The following is a 19657-nucleotide window of genomic DNA, read 5'->3' as shown; positions in this document are numbered from 1 at the left end:
ATGGGACCTCATGAAACTTAGAAGCTTTTGCATAGCAAAGGAAACCATAAACAAGATGGAAAGACAACCCTCAGAATGGGAGAAAATATTTGCCAATGTAGCAACTGACAAAGGATTAATCTCCAAAATCAAACTCAAAAAAAACCAACGACCCAATGCAAAAATGGGCAGAAGGCCTAAATAGACATTTCTCCAAAGATATACAGATTGCCAACAAACACATGAAAGCATGCTCAACATCACTAATCATAAGAGAAATGCAAATCAACACTACAATGAGATACGACCTCACACCGGTCAGAATGGCCAGCATCAAAACACCTACAAACAATTAATGCTGGAGAGGGTGTGGAGAAAAGGGAACCCTCTTGCTCTCTTGGTGGGAATGTAAACTGATACAGCCACTATGGAGAACAGTATGGAGGTGCCTTAAGAAACTAAAAATAGAACTACGATATGACCCAGCAATCCCACTACTGGACATATACCCTGAGAAAACCATAATTCAAAAAGCGTCACGGGGCACTGTGACGTTCCCAGGGAGGAACGAAGCGTAAGCAGCGCAGGGCATTTTGGGAGGGGGATCGTTTCACACGGCTCCATTATACCGCTGCCCGCTGCCTCCATGGTTTCCCTTCCCTCCCCATTACCGCCTCCCGTCCCTAAGCCCCAACGGGAAGGCTGGGCCTAGGGTGGGGGAGGCCGGAGTGAAAGGAGGAAAGCGGAAAAGGGAGAAAGGGAAGAAGTGAGGAGGAAGGGTGAGTCGGGAAGGGTTAGTGGTAGAGGCTAACGTGCGAAGCGCGCAAGCCCAGCGGACGGACTGACGGACGCGCCTGTGCTTCTGCTGCCGCGGCTGCGGCGCCCTCCCGAGTCACGTCGGAGCAGCGGCGGCGGCGGCGGCGGCGGCGGCGGCGGAAACAAGAGGGGAGCAATGGCGGCCGACAGCCGAGAGGAGAAAGATATAGAACTTACTGTTCTAGATGCTATTGTGTCTGAAATACCAGAACAGGATGATGAACTCTATAATCCAGAGAGTGAACCAGATAAAAATGAGGAAGAGGGTTCAAAAAGAAAAAGGGACCGAATGGAATCTACTGACACAAAGCAACAAAAGCCTTCTGTTCTTTCAAGACAATTGATTTCTAAGCCACTGAGCTCATCAGTCAGCAATAACAAAAGAATGGTTAGTACAGACGGAAAGCCAGTCACAGAGTATAAAAATGAGGACTATCAAAGATCTGAAAGATACAAACGTCTAGAAGCTGATCGGAAGACTCGTTTGTCAAGTAGTGCCTCCAGAGAACCTTATAAGAGTCAACCTGAGAAAACATGTGTGCGGAAAAGGGATCCTGAAAGGAGGGTCAAATCCCTTACACCAGATGGTTCTGAGAGAATTGGGCTTGAAGTGGACAGACGTGCAAGCAGATCCAGCCAGTCTTCTAAGGAGGAAGTGAACTCTGAAGAACATGCCTCTGACCATGAGACTGGCAGCAGTGGTTCTTCGGATGAGCAAGGCAACAACACTGAGAATGAGGAGGAAGGGGTGCAAGATGTGGAGGAAGATGAAGAGGTGGATGACGATGGAAAGGAGGAAGAGGAGGAAGAAGAAGAGGAAGAGGAGGAGAAGGAGGAGGAGGAGGAAGAAAAAGAGGAAGAGGAGGAGGAGGAGGAAGAGGAGGAGGAGGAAGAAGAATATGAACAGGATGAGAGAGACCAGAAGGAAGAGGGAAATGATTATGACACCCGAAGGGAGGCTATCGACTCTCTTTCCTTCACGGATGGGCCTGTCAGATCTGGTTCAGGAACAGATGGATCAGAGGAGAAAAAGAAGGAAAGGAAGAGAGCTAGAGGCGTATCTCCTATTGTTTTTGATACAAGTGGAAGCTCTGCATCAGAGTCATATGCAGGTTCAGAAAAGAAGCACGCGAAATTACAATCTGCCGTTCATGTTGTCCGAAAAGATCAAACCAGTAAACTCAAATATGTCCTACAGGATGCGAGATTTTTTCTCATAGAGAGTAACAGCCATGAGAATGTGTCCCTTGCCAAAGCTAAGGGTGTATGGTCTACACTGCCAGTAAATGAGAAGAAATTAAATGCTGCATTCAGATCTGCAAGGAGTGCTATCTTAATATTTTCTGTGAGAGACAGTGGAAAATTTCAAGGATTTGCAAGACTTTCTTCAGAATCACACCATGGAGGATCTCCTATACATTGGGTACTTCCAGCAGGAATGAACGCTAAAATGCTGGGAGGTGTCTTTAAAATTGACTGGATTTGCAGGCGTGGACTACCCTTCACTAAGTCGGCTCATCTCACCAATCCTTGGAATGGACATAAGCCAGTAAACATCGCACGTGATGGACAGGAAATTGAACTTGAATGTGGAAAGCAGCTTTGTCTTCTATTTCCCCCTGATGAAAGTATTGACTTGCATCAGGTCGTTCATAAAATGCCTCACAAGAGAAGAATGCATTCTCAGCCCCAGTCAAGAGATCGTCCATCCCGTCGAGAACCAGTCCGGGATGTGGGAAGGCGTCGACCAGAAGATTATGATATTCATAACAGCAGAAAGAAAGCAAGGATTGACTATGCCCCTGAGTTTCATCAGACACCAGGGTATTTAAAGGATCCACGATACCAGGAAGTAGATAGACGGTTTTCAGGAGTTCCCCGAGATGTGTTTTTAAATGGGTCCTACAATGATTATTTGAGGGAATTTCATAACCTGGGACCACCAGCACCTCGGCGAGGAATGACTCCTTATCCTGGAATGGAACGACCTCCACACCATCAGCACCATGCTCCACCTCCTCAAGCTCATCCCCCCTACTCAGGACATCACCCAGTACCACATGAAGCAAGATACAGAGATAAACGACTACATGATTATGATATGAGGGTGGATGATTTCCTTCGTCGAACACAAGCTGTTGTCACCGGTCGGAGAAGTAGACCTCGTGAAAGAGATCGGGAGCGACAGCGAGATCGCCCTAGAGATAACAGAAGAGACAGAGAACGAGATAGAGGACGTGATAGAGAACGAGAAAGAGAGCGATTATGTGATCGGGACAGAGACCGAGGGGAGAGAGGTCGATATAGAAGATAATGTGCTTTTGGAAGCACCGAGTCTTTAAAAATAAAAAGAATCTTGTATTTTTCTTGTTGTGTGTGTTTACAAGTAGTAAAACTATTTTCAACTGTCTACTTGAAGTTCATTGTGTAGAAGGATTTATTATGACCCGCTTTGTTCCAAGCATGCAGTATAATAAGAACTGGAAAAACTCAAATCCTCCAAAAAATGCACAGTTGACAATTTGAGTTGAGGCTTTTATTGTGGCAGAATGGAACAGCCCAAGAATGTAGATATTGATTCAGTCTCCATAAATGTTCATCTACATATAATATGTTCATCCTAGAGTTTTTTGTTTGTTTGCTTGCTTTCTTTTGCATCTTGATGGATGACTGGCACAATATTTTGCTTTGATGTATTTCTAAATGTAGGTGCACACGGTTCAGTAAAAATAATGCTGCTATCAAGTATGCAAATATTGAAATATGATGGTTTGACTGTAAGGCAGTGCTGTAGCAGCCTCTTGGTTTCTCCTTTTCCTTTTTTTAATCTTAACAAAAGTCACTTTTTATGTTTCTTCCATCTTCAATGATGAGAGCAATATTAAGACGTTGCTATCTAATTTTTAGTCTTTTTAGATAAAAAAATTCCTCTGTTCAGTAGCATGGTTGATGCTATTGTTTAGCCTTCCCCTCCAAACTGTATACATTGGCTTGGAATGTTCACAACTTGCATGTGTGGCAGCGGAAGATAATTCCCATATTCTACATTGCTACTGTTTTGTATAAAATAAATTGGTAAAGATTGACAAAAAAAAAAAAAAAAAAGAGTCACGTACCACAATAACCATTGCAGCACTATTTACAATAGCCGGGACATGGAAACAATCTAAGTGTCGATAGACACATGAATGGATAAAGAAGATGTGACACATATGTACAATGAAATATTACTCAGCCATAAAAAGAAATGAAATTGAGTTATCTGTAGTGAGGTGGATGGACCTGGAGACTGTCATACATAGTGAAGTAAGTCAGAAAGAGAAAAACAAATACCGTATGCTAACACATAAAAATGGCATCTTAAAAAAAAAAAAAAGGTTCTGATGTACATAGGTTCAGGACAGGAATAAAGAAGCCGAAGTAGAGAATGGACTTGAGGACACAGGGAGGGGGGAGGGTAAGCTAGGATGAAGTGAGAGAGTGGCATCGAAATATATACACTACCAAATGTATAATAGTTAGTGGGAAGCAGCCACATAGCACAGGGAGATCAGCTCAGTGTTTTGTGACCACCTAGAGGAGTGGGATAGGGAGGGATGGAGGAAGACACAAGTGGGACGGGATACGGGGATACATGTATACATATAGCTGATTCACTTTGTTATACAGCAGAAAATAACACAACATTGTAAACAATTATACTCCAACAAAGAGGTTTAAAAAAATTTTTAAAGACCATAATGAGATATCACTACATCTATTAGGACAGCTAAAATGAAAAATAGTGACAATAACAAATGCTGGCATAATGGAGAATCTGATCTCTCATATATTGCTAGCGAGAATGTAAAATGGTACACTTGGGAAATCAGTTTGGCAGTTTTGTTAAATTAATGAAACATACATTTATACAACCCAACCATTTCACTCCTTGGTATTTACACCAAAGAAACAAATACCTATGTTCACACAAAACCAGGAAATGATCGTTATAGCAGCTTTAAAAACAACTTAATTGAAGTATAATTGACATATAACATCAGATCAGTTTCAGATGTACAACATAATTGTTTGATATTGGCATATGTTGCAAAATGATCTCCACAATATGTCTAGTTAACACCTTTCACCATACATGGATACATTTTTTTTCTTGTGATGATAACTTTGAATACCTACTCTCTTATCAACTTTCAAATATACAATATAGTTTCATTAACTAGAGTCACCATGCTATACGTTACATCCCTAGGACTTATTTTATAACTGAAAGTTTGTACCTTTTGACCCCCTTCACTCCTTTCATCCACTCCCCACTCCCTTGCCTCTGGCAACAACTCATCTGTTCTCTGTATCTATGAGCTCAGTTTTTTTGTTTTGTTTTGTTTTAGGTTCTACATATGAGTGCTAGAGCAGCTTTATTTGTAACAGCCAGAAACTGAAACAAACAAAATGTTCCTCAATAGGTGAATGGCTAAACAAACTGTAGTATACCCATATTATGAAATTAGCAGGAATTAACTCAGCAATTAAAAGGAATGAACTATTAATACACAACAATTTGGATGGATCTCAAAAATACATTATGCTAACTAAAGAAAAGTGAATCTCAATGCCACACACTATAAGATGCCATGTACATCAGCAGTCCCCAACATTTTTGGCACCAGGGACCGGTTTCGTGGAAGACAACTTTTTCCACAGCCAGGGGTTGAGGGTGTGGTGGGATGGTTCAGGCAGTAATGCGAGCGATGGGGAGCGATGGGGAGCAATGGGGAGCGGCACATGAAGCTTCCCTTGCCCGCCGCTCACCTCCAGCTGTGTGGCCCGGTTTCTAACAGGCTGCAGACCAGTATCAGTCTGCGGCCTGGGGGTAGGGGACCCTTGATGTACATAATATTCTCCAAATGACAAAATTATAGAGATGGAAATCATACTAGTGGTTGCCAGGGTTATGGGATGGTGAGAGGTTGGGCGAAGGGGGCAGCTACAAGAGAGTAGCACAAGGGAGATCTTCGTGATGATGGACCAGTTCCCTATCTTGACGGCACTGGTTGCTAAATGAGTCATGTGACAAAATGACATAGAACAATATACAAACATTGCGCCAATGTCTATTTCCTCGCTTTGATACTGTACTATAATTGTGTAAGATGTAACCACTGGGGGAAACTGAGTGAAACGTCCATGGTCCTCTTTCTCTCTATAGTACAGAGTGAATCTATAGTCTATATTTAGTTTATGAATCTATAATCATTTTTAAATAAAAGGTTTAAAAAACAAATATTCATGTTAAATTTAACATTTAACATTTTATTTATGTGTTGCAAAAAAAGTCTTTAGGGCTTCCCTGGTGGCGCAGTGGTTGAGAGTCCGCCTGCCGATGCAGGGGACACGGGTTCGTGTCCAGGTCCGTGCCACGTGCCACGGAGCGGCTGGGCCCGTGTGCCATGGCCGCTGGGCTTGCACGTCCGGAGCCTGTGCTCTGCAACAGGAGAGGCCGCAACAGTGAGACCCGCGTACCGCAAAAAAAAAAAAAAAAATCTTTAAGACACACTAAGTGAGATAAAAGCAAGGCTAAGAATGATGTATTAAAATGGTGTGCTCTTATTTATTTTTTCTTTTGGAAGGGCCATATATGCATATATAAATGCTTACATAGTCATAGAAATTTCCTAAGTGATAGTCAAGAAATTAATAACAGAGGCTGCCCCTGGGCAGGAGAGAGATTGGGGTAAGAGACACTTTGAAAAGTGAAAAGGGGCCGTATTAATAATTCTACAGTGACAACAGGCACTGACGGGACAAAAATGGGAAAATCAGAGTTTATGGTCACTGATAGTATGCACTCAACAAATGTCAATAATTGTTATTTTCTTTTTTCTTCCGTCTATTTTTATCTATTTTGTACAAGAAAATATTTATGGTAACAGGACTAAGTTCGTTTTATTAACCCTTCTTCTGAAAAAAAATTAAGTTAGTTTTAAAACGTTGTTAAGCCCCTCAAATATATGGTAGAACATCACTTAAAACACCTCTAATTTACTCAGCGGTCAACAATCCAAATGCCTAGTGGGCCAGTCAGGTAAGGTAGATGTGTGAATTGGGTCATGTGTAGTATTTAGGAAATGGCTGAGACTGTGACAAACTGGAAAGAACTCCAAGACAAAGCACTCAAATGCAAATGTTTATAAGACTCAGCCTGGGCCAGAAAAACACAGCAATGTCCTGCCAGTGCCCACTAGCGACCCCATCCATGTCTGCTCGCTAAGGCATCCTGTTCCACTGCAGACAAGTCTAATTCCTAGAAAGTTCTTTATGCTGAAGTGACATTTACCTGTGGTGATTTCTCCCTATTAATCCTAGTTCTGAGCATTTCCTTCATAGTGAGAATTGGGGACCTGGTTTCACAACAAGTTAATTGGACTTGTTGGCATCCAATTAAGATCTCGTTCCTTTACTAAGTGCTCAGAGCTGCCTACAGGTGGACAATGTAACTCAAGTTTGTCCTCACACAAACCAGGGTAAATGCAAACTCTGTCATTTAACAGATCTAATACATTGAAAAAGTGATTCAATCTTTACTTATCTTCCTATTCAAAATGAGGATAATAAAAACGGCCAATTTGCAGAGTTGCTGTGAAGATTAAATACGGAAACGTTAAAATGCCAAGTACATGTCAAAGAAAATGCCTCCTCCTGTCAGAAAACAATTGTGACAGAGGTTACTTTGGAGCTTATTGTTCAACTTACGTGGATTTTGTGAGAGTGGAAAATATGCAGATTTTCAGAGTAATTCCATAGCCAGCGATCCAAGGTTGAGCTTCCTCTCTTCCCAATCTACCAGGCATGTTTCCTCATTTCGCCACTAGATGGCAGTTGCTTCCCAGAGCATTTGAGCTCCAAGGAAGTAAAATCTCCAAAGCTTATCCAAGGCTCTCATTCATGTTACAAATCAGGTCTAGAGCCACACCAAGTAACAGGATGTCTATCCTCTCAAGGAGAATTTGTTTCACTCAGTAACCAAGAAATTCAGAGCCCGTTCCTGAAATTCAACGGGGGAAGAGGTGATGGTCCAGAAGAGCAATTTATTACTCACGCACGCAGCTAACCTGGATTTGCTCCTGCCACAGGGCCTTTGCACTTGGCTGTGCCATCTTCCTGGATCCTCTTCCCACAGGCATTTGTATAGCGTACCCCTTTCTGTATTTACTTACTAGCTCACAGCACCCATAACCTAAGTCCCAGGACAGCTGGGGCTGTGTTTTGTTCCTTACAGCATCCCCAACCTCAATAACTGTGCCTAGTACATACTAATAAACATTTGCCCAATAAATACCTGTCAAGAGAAGCTTAAATGAATACCTAAGTTCTCAAAAGTTGCTCATCCACTAGCTAAAATAACACTCTTTCTCTTTTCCTTAAGAAAGCAAATCCAGATGCCAGAGAAGGAGAGAGACTCTGTCTAACCAGCCGAGGACTGAATGTGGCCATGGTCCCCAACCCTCACCTGTGGAAATCACATCTCATCTCCTACATTGCTTGAGCCTCCGGTGACCATGGCAAGGCTAATAAACTGACCTGAGGTAATGGGGGAAAGTCAGGGATGATCCTTTTCTTTCCTTATCAGTAACATGGCTTTTAATAGTCATTCTGGACAAAAAGCTATTGCCAAAACCCAATACTCCTTTCTTTTGTCTTTTATCCACACCTCTATTTTATAGGTGCCACAAACTCAAATAAATCTATTCTCTTCTTCCACAAACTGTCCCCGATAATGGCACCCCAGTCACAGGACTTCAGCTCATTGCTCTCCTTGGACACCACATGTAACTGTCACCCCCTAATAATCCTACCTCAAGCCTCTACACTCCTCTTTCCCATTCTTACTGCCATCACCCAGGGCCCTCGTTTCCCTGGGCTGTCACCAAAGTCTATTGGACAAAATGCACAGCTCTATGACCTGCTCAACACTTCTTATGGACCCTTTAAGATCAGCTTATTTCATCTCCTTTGTGAAGCCTTCTCTCTCCCTGCCTCTCTGAGTAGAATTGACCCTCTGTTCCATGTGTCTCCACTTGTTTCATGTAGATTTCTCTCATGGTGTCTATCCCTCTTTATTGCAATGTATTTTTACCAGCTCTTTCTCACTAGAGTAACATGAGGGCTGGGCCATATTTTATTCATTTGTTTGTTATTGCAGCAGATGAAGGAGCAAGGTAAAAACCCACCAGACCAAACAAATGAAGAGGAAATAGGCTGTCTACCTGAAAAAGAATTCAGAGCAATAATAGTACAGATTATACAAAATATTGGAAATTGAATGGAGAAAATACAAGAAACGTTTAACAATGACCTAGAAGAACTGAAGAGCAAAAAAAAAAAAAAAACAAATGAGGAACAACACAATAAATGAAATTTAAAATTCTCTAGAAGAACTCAGTAGCAGGATAACTGAGACAGAAGAATGGATAAGTGACCTGGAAGATAAAATCGTGGAAATCACTACTGCAGAGCAGAATAAAGAAAAACGATTGAAGAGAATTGAGTACAGACTCACAGACGTCTGGGACAACATGAAAGACACCAAATTCGAATTATAGGAATAACAGAAGAAGAACAGGGAAAGAAAGGGACTGAGAAAATATTTGAAGAGATTATAGTGGAAAACCTCCCTACTATGGAAAGGAAATGATTAATCAAGTCCAGGATGGGTAGAGAGTCCCATACAGGATAAATCCAAGGAGAAACATGGCAAGACACATATTAATCAAGCTACCAAAAATTAAATACAAAGAAAATATATTAAAAGTAGCAAGGGAAAAACAACAAATAACATACAAGGGAATCCCCATAAGGTTAACAGCTTATCTTTCAGCAGAAGTTCTGCAAGTGAGAAGGGAGTGTCAGGACATATTTAGAGTGATGAAAGGGGAAAAGCTACAACCAAGACTACTTTACCCAGCAAGGATCTCCTTCAGGTTCGACGGAGAAATTAAAACCTTTACAGACAAGCAAAGGCTAAGAGAATTCAGCACCACCAAACCAGCATTACAACAAATGCTAAAAGAGCTTCTCTAGGCAGGAAACACAAGACAAGGGAAAGGCCTACAATAACAATCTCAAAACAATGGAGAAAATGGTAATAGGAACATACATATCAATGATTACCTTACATTTAAATGGATTAAATGCTCCAACCAAAAGGCATAGACTGGCTGAAAGGATACAAAAACAAGACCTGTACATGTACTGTCTACAAGAGACCCACTTCAGACCTAGGGACACATACAGACTGAAAGTGAGAGGATGGAAAAAGATATTCCATGCAAATGGAAATGAAAAGAAAGCTGGAGTAGCAATTCTCATATCAGATAAAATAAACTTTAAAACAAACACTATTACAGGAGACAAACAAGGACACTACATAATGATTAAGGGATCAATCCAAGAAGAAGATATAACAATTGTAAATATTTATGCATCCAGTACAGAAGCACCTCAATACATAAGGCAAATGCTAACAGCCATAAAAGGGGAAATCGACAGTAACAAAATCATAATAGGGGACTTTAACACCTCACATTCACCAATGGACAGATCATCCAAACTGAAAATAAATAAGGAAACACAAGCCTTAAATGACACATTCGTCTTCAAGGAATTCATGGGAAAGACTCTGACAAGTACAGGTTTCTGGTAACTGACTATACTGCTGAACTGAATGAATAAGCATTTTCAGAGCTCTAATGGAAAACTGATGAATTCATAAAGGTGCTAACAAAAGATCAAGATTAAAAAAAATTAATTACATGGGACTGAGTGAACTGATGAGGATGATTATAATTTTTGTGACTTTCTGTTTGAATAAAAAACAAATCCCACGAGGACTCAGAGGCAAAACATATACAAATCAATTTTCACTGCAAAGTAAAGGAGCTGTTACAGTGGAGGATTACTGGACTGAATGTCAATATTATGACATAGTATGAGTGTGTTTCGTGTTTGGTATTTGCACTCATTGTCGTATTTTTTGTGTTCATCCATTTACAATGCTTGGTGTCAGTTTATTTATCTCTTGAAAAAATAAAATAAAGTGTGTGTGTTTGTGAAAAAAGAAATGACACATTAAACAAGATGGACTTAGTTGATATTTATTGGACATTCCATCCAAAAACAGCAGTATACACTTTCTTCTCAAGTGCTCATGGAACATTCTCCAGGATAGATCATATCTTGGGTCACAAATCAAGCCTGGTAAATTTAAGAGAATTGAAATCGTATCAAGTGTCTTTTCCGACCACAACACTAGGAAACTAGATATCCATTACAGGAAAAAGTCTGTCAAAAATACAAACACATGGAGGCTAAACAATACACTACTTAATAACCAAGAGATCACTGAAGAAATCAAAGAGGAAATCAAAAAATACCTAGAACCAAATGACAATGAAAACACGACCAACCAAAACCTACGGGATGCAGCAAAAGCAGTTCTAAGAGGGAAGGCTATAGCAGTACAATCCTCCCTCAAGAAACAAGAAACATTTCAAATAAACAACCTAACCTTACACTTAAAGCAATTAGAGGAAGTAGAACAAAGATAACCCAAAGTTAGCTGAAGAAATCATAAAGATCAGAGCAGGAATAAATGAGAAAGAAATGAAGGAAACGATAGCAAAGATCAACACAAGTAAAAGCTGGTTCTTTTAGAAGATAAAAAAAATTGATAAACCACCACCCAGACTCATCAAGAAAAAAAAAGGGAGAAGACTCAAATCCATAGAATTAGAAATGAAATAGGAGAAGTAACAACTGACACTGCAGAAATGCAAAGGACCATGAGAGATTACTACAAGCAACTATATGCCAATACAATGGAAAACCTGGAAGAAATGGACAAATTCTGAGAAAAGTACAACCTTCCGAGACGGAACCAGGATGAAATAGAAAATATAAGCCGGCCAATCACAAGCATTGAAATTGAAACTGTGATTAAAAATCTTCCAACAAACAAAAGCCCAGGACCAGATGGCTTCACAGGCAAATTCTATCAAACATTCAGAAAAGAGCTAACACCTAGCCTTCTCAAACTCTTCCAAAATATAGCAGAGGGAAGAACACTCCCAAACTCATTCTACAAGGCCACCATCATCCTGATACCAAAACCAGACAAAGATGCCACAAAAAAAGAAAACTACAGGCCGATATCATTGATGAACATAGATGCAGAAATCCTCAACAAAATACTAGCAAACGGAATCCAAGAGCACATTAAAAGGATCATACACCATGATCAAGTGGGGTTTATCCCAGGAATGCAAGGGTTCTTCAATATATGCAAATCAATCCATGTGATACACCATATTAACTAACTGAAGGAGAAAAACCATACGATCATCTCAATAGATGCAGAAAAAGCTTTTGATTAAATTCAACACCCATTTATGAGAAAACCCTCCAGAAAGTAGGCATAGAGGGAACTCAACATAACACAGGCCATATATGACAAACCCACAGCCAACATCGTTCTCAATGTTGAAAAACTGAAACCATTTCCACTAAGATGAGGAACACGGCAAGGTTGCCCACTCTCACGACTGTTACTCAACATAGTTTTGGAAGTTTTAGCCACAGCAGTCAGAGATGAAAAAGAAATAAAAGCAATACAAATCAGAAAAGAAGTAGTAAAAGTGTCAGGGTTTGCAGATGACATGATTCTATACCTAGAGAATCCTAAAGAAGGTACCAGAAAACTACTAGAGCTAATCAATGAATCTGGTAAAGTAGCAGGCTACAAAATTAATGCACAGAAATCTCTTGCATTCCTATACACTAACAACAGAAGATCAGAAAGAGAAATTAGGGGAACAATCCCATTTACCATTGCAACAAAAACACTAAAATACCTAAGAATAAACCTACCTAAGGAGACAAAAGACCTGTATGCAGAAAACTATAAGACACTGATGAAAGAAATTAAAGATGAAACAAACAGATGGAGAGATATGCCATGTTTGTGAATTGGAAGAATCAACATTGTGAAAATGACTATACTACCCAAAGCAATCTACAGATTCAATGTAATCCTTATCATACTACCAATGGCATTTTTCACAGAACTAGAACAAAACAATTCACAATTTGTATGGAAACACAAAAGACCCCGAATAGCCAAAGCAGGCTTGAGAATGAAAAATGGAGCTGGAGGAATCAGGCGCCTGGACTTCAGGCTGTACTACAAAGCTACAGTCATCACGGCAGTATGGTAGTGGCACAAAAACAGAAATATAGATCAATGGAACAGGATAGAAAGCCCAGAGATAAACCCACGCACATCTGGTCACCTTATCTTTGACAAAGGAGGCAAGAATATACAGTGGAGAAACGACAGCCTCTTCAATAAGTGGTGCTGGGAAAACTGGACAGCTACATGTAAAAGAATGAAATTAGAACACGCCCTAACACCATACACAAAAATAAACTCAAAATGGATTAAAGACCTAAATGTAAGGCCACACACTTTCAAACTCTTAGAGGAAAACACAGGCAGAACACTCTATGACATACATCACAGCAAGATCCTTTTTGACCCACCTCCTAGAGACATGGAAATAAAAACAAAAATAAACAAATGGGACCTCATGAAACTTAGAAGCTTTTGCATAGCAAAGGAAACCATAAACAAGATGGAAAGACAACCCTCAGAATGGGAGAAAATATTTGCCAATGTAGCAACTGACAAAGGATTAATCTCCAAAATCAAACTCAAAAAAAACCAACGACCCAATGCAAAAATGGGCAGAAGGCCTAAATAGACATTTCTCCAAAGATATACAGATTGCCAACAAACACATGAAAGCATGCTCAACATCACTAATCATAAGAGAAATGCAAATCAACACTACAATGAGGTACGACCTCACACCGGTCAGAATGGCCAGCATCAAAACACCTACAAACAATTAATGCTGGAGAGGGTGTGGAGAAAAGGGAACCCTCTTGCTCTCTTGGTGGGAATGTAAACTGATACAGCCACTATGGAGAACAGTATGGAGGTGCCTTAAGAAACTAAAAATAGAACTACGATATGACCCAGCAATCCCACTACTGGACATATACCCTGAGAAAACCATAATTCAAAAAGCGTCACGGGGCACTGTGACGTTCCCAGGGAGGAACGAAGCGTAAGCAGCGCAGGGCATTTTGGGAGGGGGATCGTTTCACACGGCTCCATTATACCGCTGCCCGCTGCCTCCATGGTTTCCCTTCCCTCCCCATTACCGCCTCCCGTCCCTAAGCCCCAACGGGAAGGCTGGGCCTAGGGTGGGGGAGGCCGGAGTGAAAGGAGGAAAGCGGAAAAGGGAGAAAGGGAAGAAGTGAGGAGGAAGGGTGAGTCGGGAAGGGTTAGTGGTAGAGGCTAACGTGCGAAGCGCGCAAGCCCAGCGGACGGACTGACGGACGCGCCTGTGCTTCTGCTGCCGCGGCTGCGGCGCCCGCCCGAGTCACGTCGGAGCAGCGGCGGCGGCGGCGGCGGCGGCGGCGGCGGAAACAAGAGGGGAGCAATGGCGGCCGACAGCCGAGAGGAGAAAGATATAGAACTTACTGTTCTAGATGCTATTGTGTCTGAAATACCAGAACAGGATGATGAACTCTATAATCCAGAGAGTGAACCAGATAAAAATGAGGAAGAGGGTTCAAAAAGAAAAAGGGACCGAATGGAATCTACTGACACAAAGCAACAAAAGCCTTCTGTTCTTTCAAGACAATTGATTTCTAAGCCACTGAGCTCATCAGTCAGCAATAACAAAAGAATGGTTAGTACAGACGGAAAGCCAGTCACAGAGTATAAAAATGAGGACTATCAAAGATCTGAAAGATACAAACGTCTAGAAGCTGATCGGAAGACTCGTTTGTCAAGTAGTGCCTCCAGAGAACCTTATAAGAGTCAACCTGAGAAAACATGTGTGCGGAAAAGGGATCCTGAAAGGAGGGTCAAATCCCTTACACCAGATGGCTCTGAGAGAATTGGGCTTGAAGTGGACAGACGTGCAAGCAGATCCAGCCAGTCTTCTAAGGAGGAAGTGAACTCTGAAGAACATGCCTCTGACCATGAGACTGGCAGCAGTGGTTCTTCGGATGAGCAAGGCAACAACACTGAGAATGAGGAGGAAGGGGTGCAAGATGTGGAGGAAGATGAAGAGGTGGATGACGATGGAAAGGAGGAAGAGGAGGAAGAAGAAGAGGAAGAGGAGGAGAAGGAGGAGGAGGAGGAAGAAAAAGAGGAAGAGGAGGAGGAGGAGGAAGAGGAGGAGGAGGAAGAAGAATATGAACAGGATGAGAGAGACCAGAAGGAAGAGGGAAATGATTATGACACCCGAAGGGAGGCTATCGACTCTCTTTCCTTCACGGATGGGCCTGTCAGATCTGGTTCAGGAACAGATGGATCAGAGGAGAAAAAGAAGGAAAGGAAGAGAGCTAGAGGCGTATCTCCTATTGTTTTTGATACAAGTGGAAGCTCTGCATCAGAGTCATATGCAGGTTCAGAAAAGAAGCACGTGAAATTACAATCTGCCGTTCATGTTGTCCGAAAAGATCAAACCAGTAAACTCAAATATGTCCTACAGGATGCGAGATTTTTTCTCATAGAGAGTAACAGCCATGAGAATGTGTCCCTTGCCAAAGCTAAGGGTGTATGGTCTACACTGCCAGTAAATGAGAAGAAATTAAATGCTGCATTCAGATCTGCAAGGAGTGCTATCTTAATATTTTCTGTGAGAGACAGTGGAAAATTTCAAGGATTTGCAAGACTTTCTTCAGAATCACACCATGGAGGATCTCCTATACATTGGGTACTTCCAGCAGGAATGAACGCTAAAATGCTGGGAGGTGTCTTTAAAATTGACTGGATTTGCAGGCGTGGACTACCCTTCACTAAGTCGGCTCATCTCACCAATCCTTGGAATGGACATAAGCCAGTAAACATCGCACGTGATGGACAGGAAATTGAACTTGAATGTGGAAAGCAGCTTTGTCTTCTATTTCCCCCTGATGAAAGTATTGACTTGCATCAGGTCGTTCATAAAATGCCTCACAAGAGAAGAATGCATTCTCAGCCCCAGTCAAGAGATCGTCCATCCCGTCGAGAACCAGTCCGGGATGTGGGAAGGCGTCGACCAGAAGATTATGATATTCATAACAGCAGAAAGAAAGCAAGGATTGACTATGCCCCTGAGTTTCATCAGACACCAGGGTATTTAAAGGATCCACGATACCAGGAAGTAGATAGACGGTTTTCAGGAGTTCCCCGAGATGTGTTTTTAAATGGGTCCTACAATGATTATTTGAGGGAATTTCATAACCTGGGACCACCAGCACCTCGGCGAGGAATGACTCCTTATCCTGGAATGGAACGACCTCCACACCATCAGCACCATGCTCCACCTCCTCAAGCTCATCCCCCCTACTCAGGACATCACCCAGTACCACATGAAGCAAGATACAGAGATAAACGACTACATGATTATGATATGAGGGTGGATGATTTCCTTCGTCGAACACAAGCTGTTGTCACCGGTCGGAGAAGTAGACCTCGTGAAAGAGATCGGGAGCGACAGCGAGATCGCCCTAGAGATAACAGAAGAGACAGAGAACGAGATAGAGGACGTGATAGAGAACGAGAAAGAGAGCGATTATGTGATCGGGACAGAGACCGAGGGGAGAGAGGTCGATATAGAAGATAATGTGCTTTTGGAAGCACCGAGTCTTTAAAAATAAAAAGAATCTTGTATTTTTCTTGTTGTGTGTGTTTACAAGTAGTAAAACTATTTTCAACTGTCTACTTGAAGTTCATTGTGTAGAAGGATTTATTATGACCCGCTTTGTTCCAAGCATGCAGTATAATAAGAACTGGAAAAACTCAAATCCTCCAAAAAATGCACAGTTGACAATTTGAGTTGAGGCTTTTATTGTGGCAGAATGGAACAGCCCAAGAATGTAGATATTGATTCAGTCTCCATAAATGTTCATCTACATATAATATGTTCATCCTAGAGTTTTTTGTTTGTTTGCTTGCTTTCTTTTGCATCTTGATGGATGACTGGCACAATATTTTGCTTTGATGTATTTCTAAATGTAGGTGCACACGGTTCAGTAAAAATAATGCTGCTATCAAGTATGCAAATATTGAAATATGATGGTTTGACTGTAAGGCAGTGCTGTAGCAGCCTCTTGGTTTCTCCTTTTCCTTTTTTTAATCTTAACAAAAGTCACTTTTTATGTTTCTTCCATCTTCAATGATGAGAGCAATATTAAGACGTTGCTATCTAATTTTTACTCTTTTTAGATAAAAAAATTCCTCTGTTCAGTAGCATGGTTGATGCTATTGTTTAGCCTTCCCCTCCAAACTGTATACATTGGCTTGGAATGTTCACAACTTGCATGTGTGGCAGCGGAAGATAATTCCCATATTCTACATTGCTACTGTTTTGTATAAAATAAATTGGTAAAGATTGACAAAAAAAAAAAAAAAAAGAGTCACGTACCACAATAACCATTGCAGCACTATTTACAATAGCCGGGACATGGAAACAATCTAAGTGTCGATAGACACATGAATGGATAAAGAAGATGTGACACATATGTACAATGAAATATTACTCAGCCATAAAAAGAAATGAAATTGAGTTATCTGTAGTGAGGTGGATGGACCTGGAGACTGTCATACATAGTGAAGTAAGTCAGAAAGAGAAAAACAAATACCGTATGCTAACACATAAAAATGGCATCTTAAAAAAAAAAAAAGGTTCTGATGTACATAGGTTCAGGACAGGAATAAAGAAGCCGAAGTAGAGAATGGACTTGAGGACACAGGGAGGGGGGAGGGTAAGCTAGGATGAAGTGAGAGAGTGGCATCGAAATATATACACTACCAAATGTATAATAGTTAGTGGGAAGCAGCCACATAGCACAGGGAGATCAGCTCAGTGTTTTGTGACCACCTAGAGGAGTGGGATAGGGAGGGATGGAGGAAGACGCAAGTGGGACGGGATACGGGGATACATGTATACATATAGCTGATTCACTTTGTTATACAGCAGAAAATAACACAACATTGTAAACAATTATACTCCAACAAAGAGGTTTAAAAAAATTTTTAAAGACCATAATGAGATATCACTACATCTATTAGGACAGCTAAAATGAAAAATAGTGACAATAACAAATGCTGGCATAATGGAGAATCTGATCTCTCATATATTGCTAGCGAGAATGTAAAATGGTACACTTGGGAAATCAGTTTGGCAGTTTTGTTAAATTAATGAAACATACATTTATACAACCCAACCATTTCACTCCTTGGTATTTACACCAAAGAAACAAATACCTATGTTCACACAAAACCAGGAAATGATCGTTATAGCAGCTTTAAAAACAACTTAATTGAAGTATAATTGACATATAACATCAGATCAGTTTCAGATGTACAACATAATTGTTTGATATTGGCATATGTTGCAAAATGATCTCCACAATATGTCTAGTTAACACCTTTCACCATACATGGATACATTTTTTTTCTTGTGATGATAACTTTTAACACCTACTCTCTTATCAACTTTCAAATATACAATATAGTTTCATTAACTAGAGTCACCATGCTATACGTTACATCCCTAGGACTTATTTTATAACTGAAAGTTTGTACCTTTTGACCCCCTTCACTCCTTTCATCCACTCCCCACTCCCTTGCCTCTGGCAACAACTCATCTGTTCTCTGTATCTATGAGCTCAGTTTTTTTGTTTTGTTTTGTTTTAGGTTCTACATATGAGTGCTAGAGCAGCTTTATTTGTAACAGCCAGAAACTGAAACAAACAAAATGTTCCTCAATAGGTGAATGGCTAAACAAACTGTAGTATACCCATATTATGAAATTAGCAGGAATTAACTCAGCAATTAAAAGGAATGAACTATTAATACACAACAATTTGGATGGATCTCAAAAATACATTATGCTAACTAAAGAAAAGTGAATCTCAATGCCACACACTATAAGATGCCATGTACATCAGCAGTCCCCAACATTTTTGGCACCAGGGACCGGTTTCGTGGAAGACAACTTTTTCCACAGCCAGGGGTTGAGGGTGTGGTGGGATGGTTCAGGCAGTAATGCGAGCGATGGGGAGCGATGGGGAGCAATGGGGAGCGGCACATGAAGCTTCCCTTGCCCGCCGCTCACCTCCAGCTGTGTGGCCCGGTTTCTAACAGGCTGCAGACCAGTATCAGTCTGCGGCCTGGGGGTAGGGGACCCTTGATGTACATAATATTCTCCAAATGACAAAATTATAGAGATGGAAATCATACTAGTGGTTGCCAGGGTTATGGGATGGTGAGAGGTTGGGCGAAGGGGGCAGCTACAAGAGAGTAGCACAAGGGAGATCTTCGTGATGATGGACCAGTTCCCTATCTTGACGGCACTGGTTGCTAAATGAGTCATGTGACAAAATGACATAGAACAATATACAAACATTGCGCCAATGTCTATTTCCTCGCTTTGATACTGTACTATAATTGTGTAAGATGTAACCACTGGGGGAAACTGAGTGAAACGTCCATGGTCCTCTTTCTCTCTATAGTACAGAGTGAATCTATAGTCTATATTTAGTTTATGAATCTATAATCATTTTTAAATAAAAGGTTTAAAAAACAAATATTCATGTTAAATTTAACATTTAACATTTTATTTATGTGTTGCAAAAAAAGTCTTTAGGGCTTCCCTGGTGGCGCAGTGGTTGAGAGTCCGCCTGCCGATGCAGGGGACACGGGTTCGTGTCCAGGTCCGTGCCACGTGCCACGGAGCGG

General features: G+C 41.1%; 2 protein-coding genes across 2 annotated transcripts; both read left to right on the top strand.

The window, feature by feature from the left end:
- The first annotated feature begins 928 nt into the window (after positions 1 to 928).
- On the top strand, positions 929 to 3122 carry LOC309808412 (YTH domain-containing protein 1-like). Its single transcript, XM_082628713.1, has one exon. It carries the CDS (start codon positions 932 to 934, stop codon positions 3107 to 3109), a length of 2178 nt encoding a protein of 725 aa, XP_082484839.1. The 5' UTR covers positions 929 to 931; the 3' UTR covers positions 3110 to 3122.
- A 9311-nt stretch (positions 3123 to 12433) lies between these two features.
- Positions 12434 to 16551, top strand: LOC309808404 (YTH domain-containing protein 1-like). The gene has a single exon (XM_082628705.1). The coding sequence runs from the start codon at positions 14361 to 14363 to the stop codon at positions 16536 to 16538; it is 2178 nt and encodes a 725-aa protein (XP_082484831.1). The 5' UTR covers positions 12434 to 14360; the 3' UTR covers positions 16539 to 16551.
- Positions 16552 to 19657: the final 3106 nt, after the last annotated feature.

The sequence above is a fragment of the Mesoplodon mirus genome (genome assembly GCF_964341445.2).
Source record: "Mesoplodon mirus genome assembly, chromosome: 7".
NCBI classification, from domain to species: domain Eukaryota; kingdom Metazoa; phylum Chordata; class Mammalia; order Artiodactyla; family Ziphiidae; genus Mesoplodon; species Mesoplodon mirus.
Note: the sequence above shows the minus strand (reverse complement) of the source record. Positions and strands in the feature narration are given on the sequence as shown.

Excerpts from the sequence above, each read along its gene's own strand:
- LOC309808412 (XM_082628713.1), top strand. The coding sequence starts at position 932 with ATGGCGGCCGACAGCCGAGAGGAGAAAGATATAGAACTTACTGTTCTA.
- LOC309808404 (XM_082628705.1), top strand. The coding sequence starts at position 14,361 with ATGGCGGCCGACAGCCGAGAGGAGAAAGATATAGAACTTACTGTTCTA.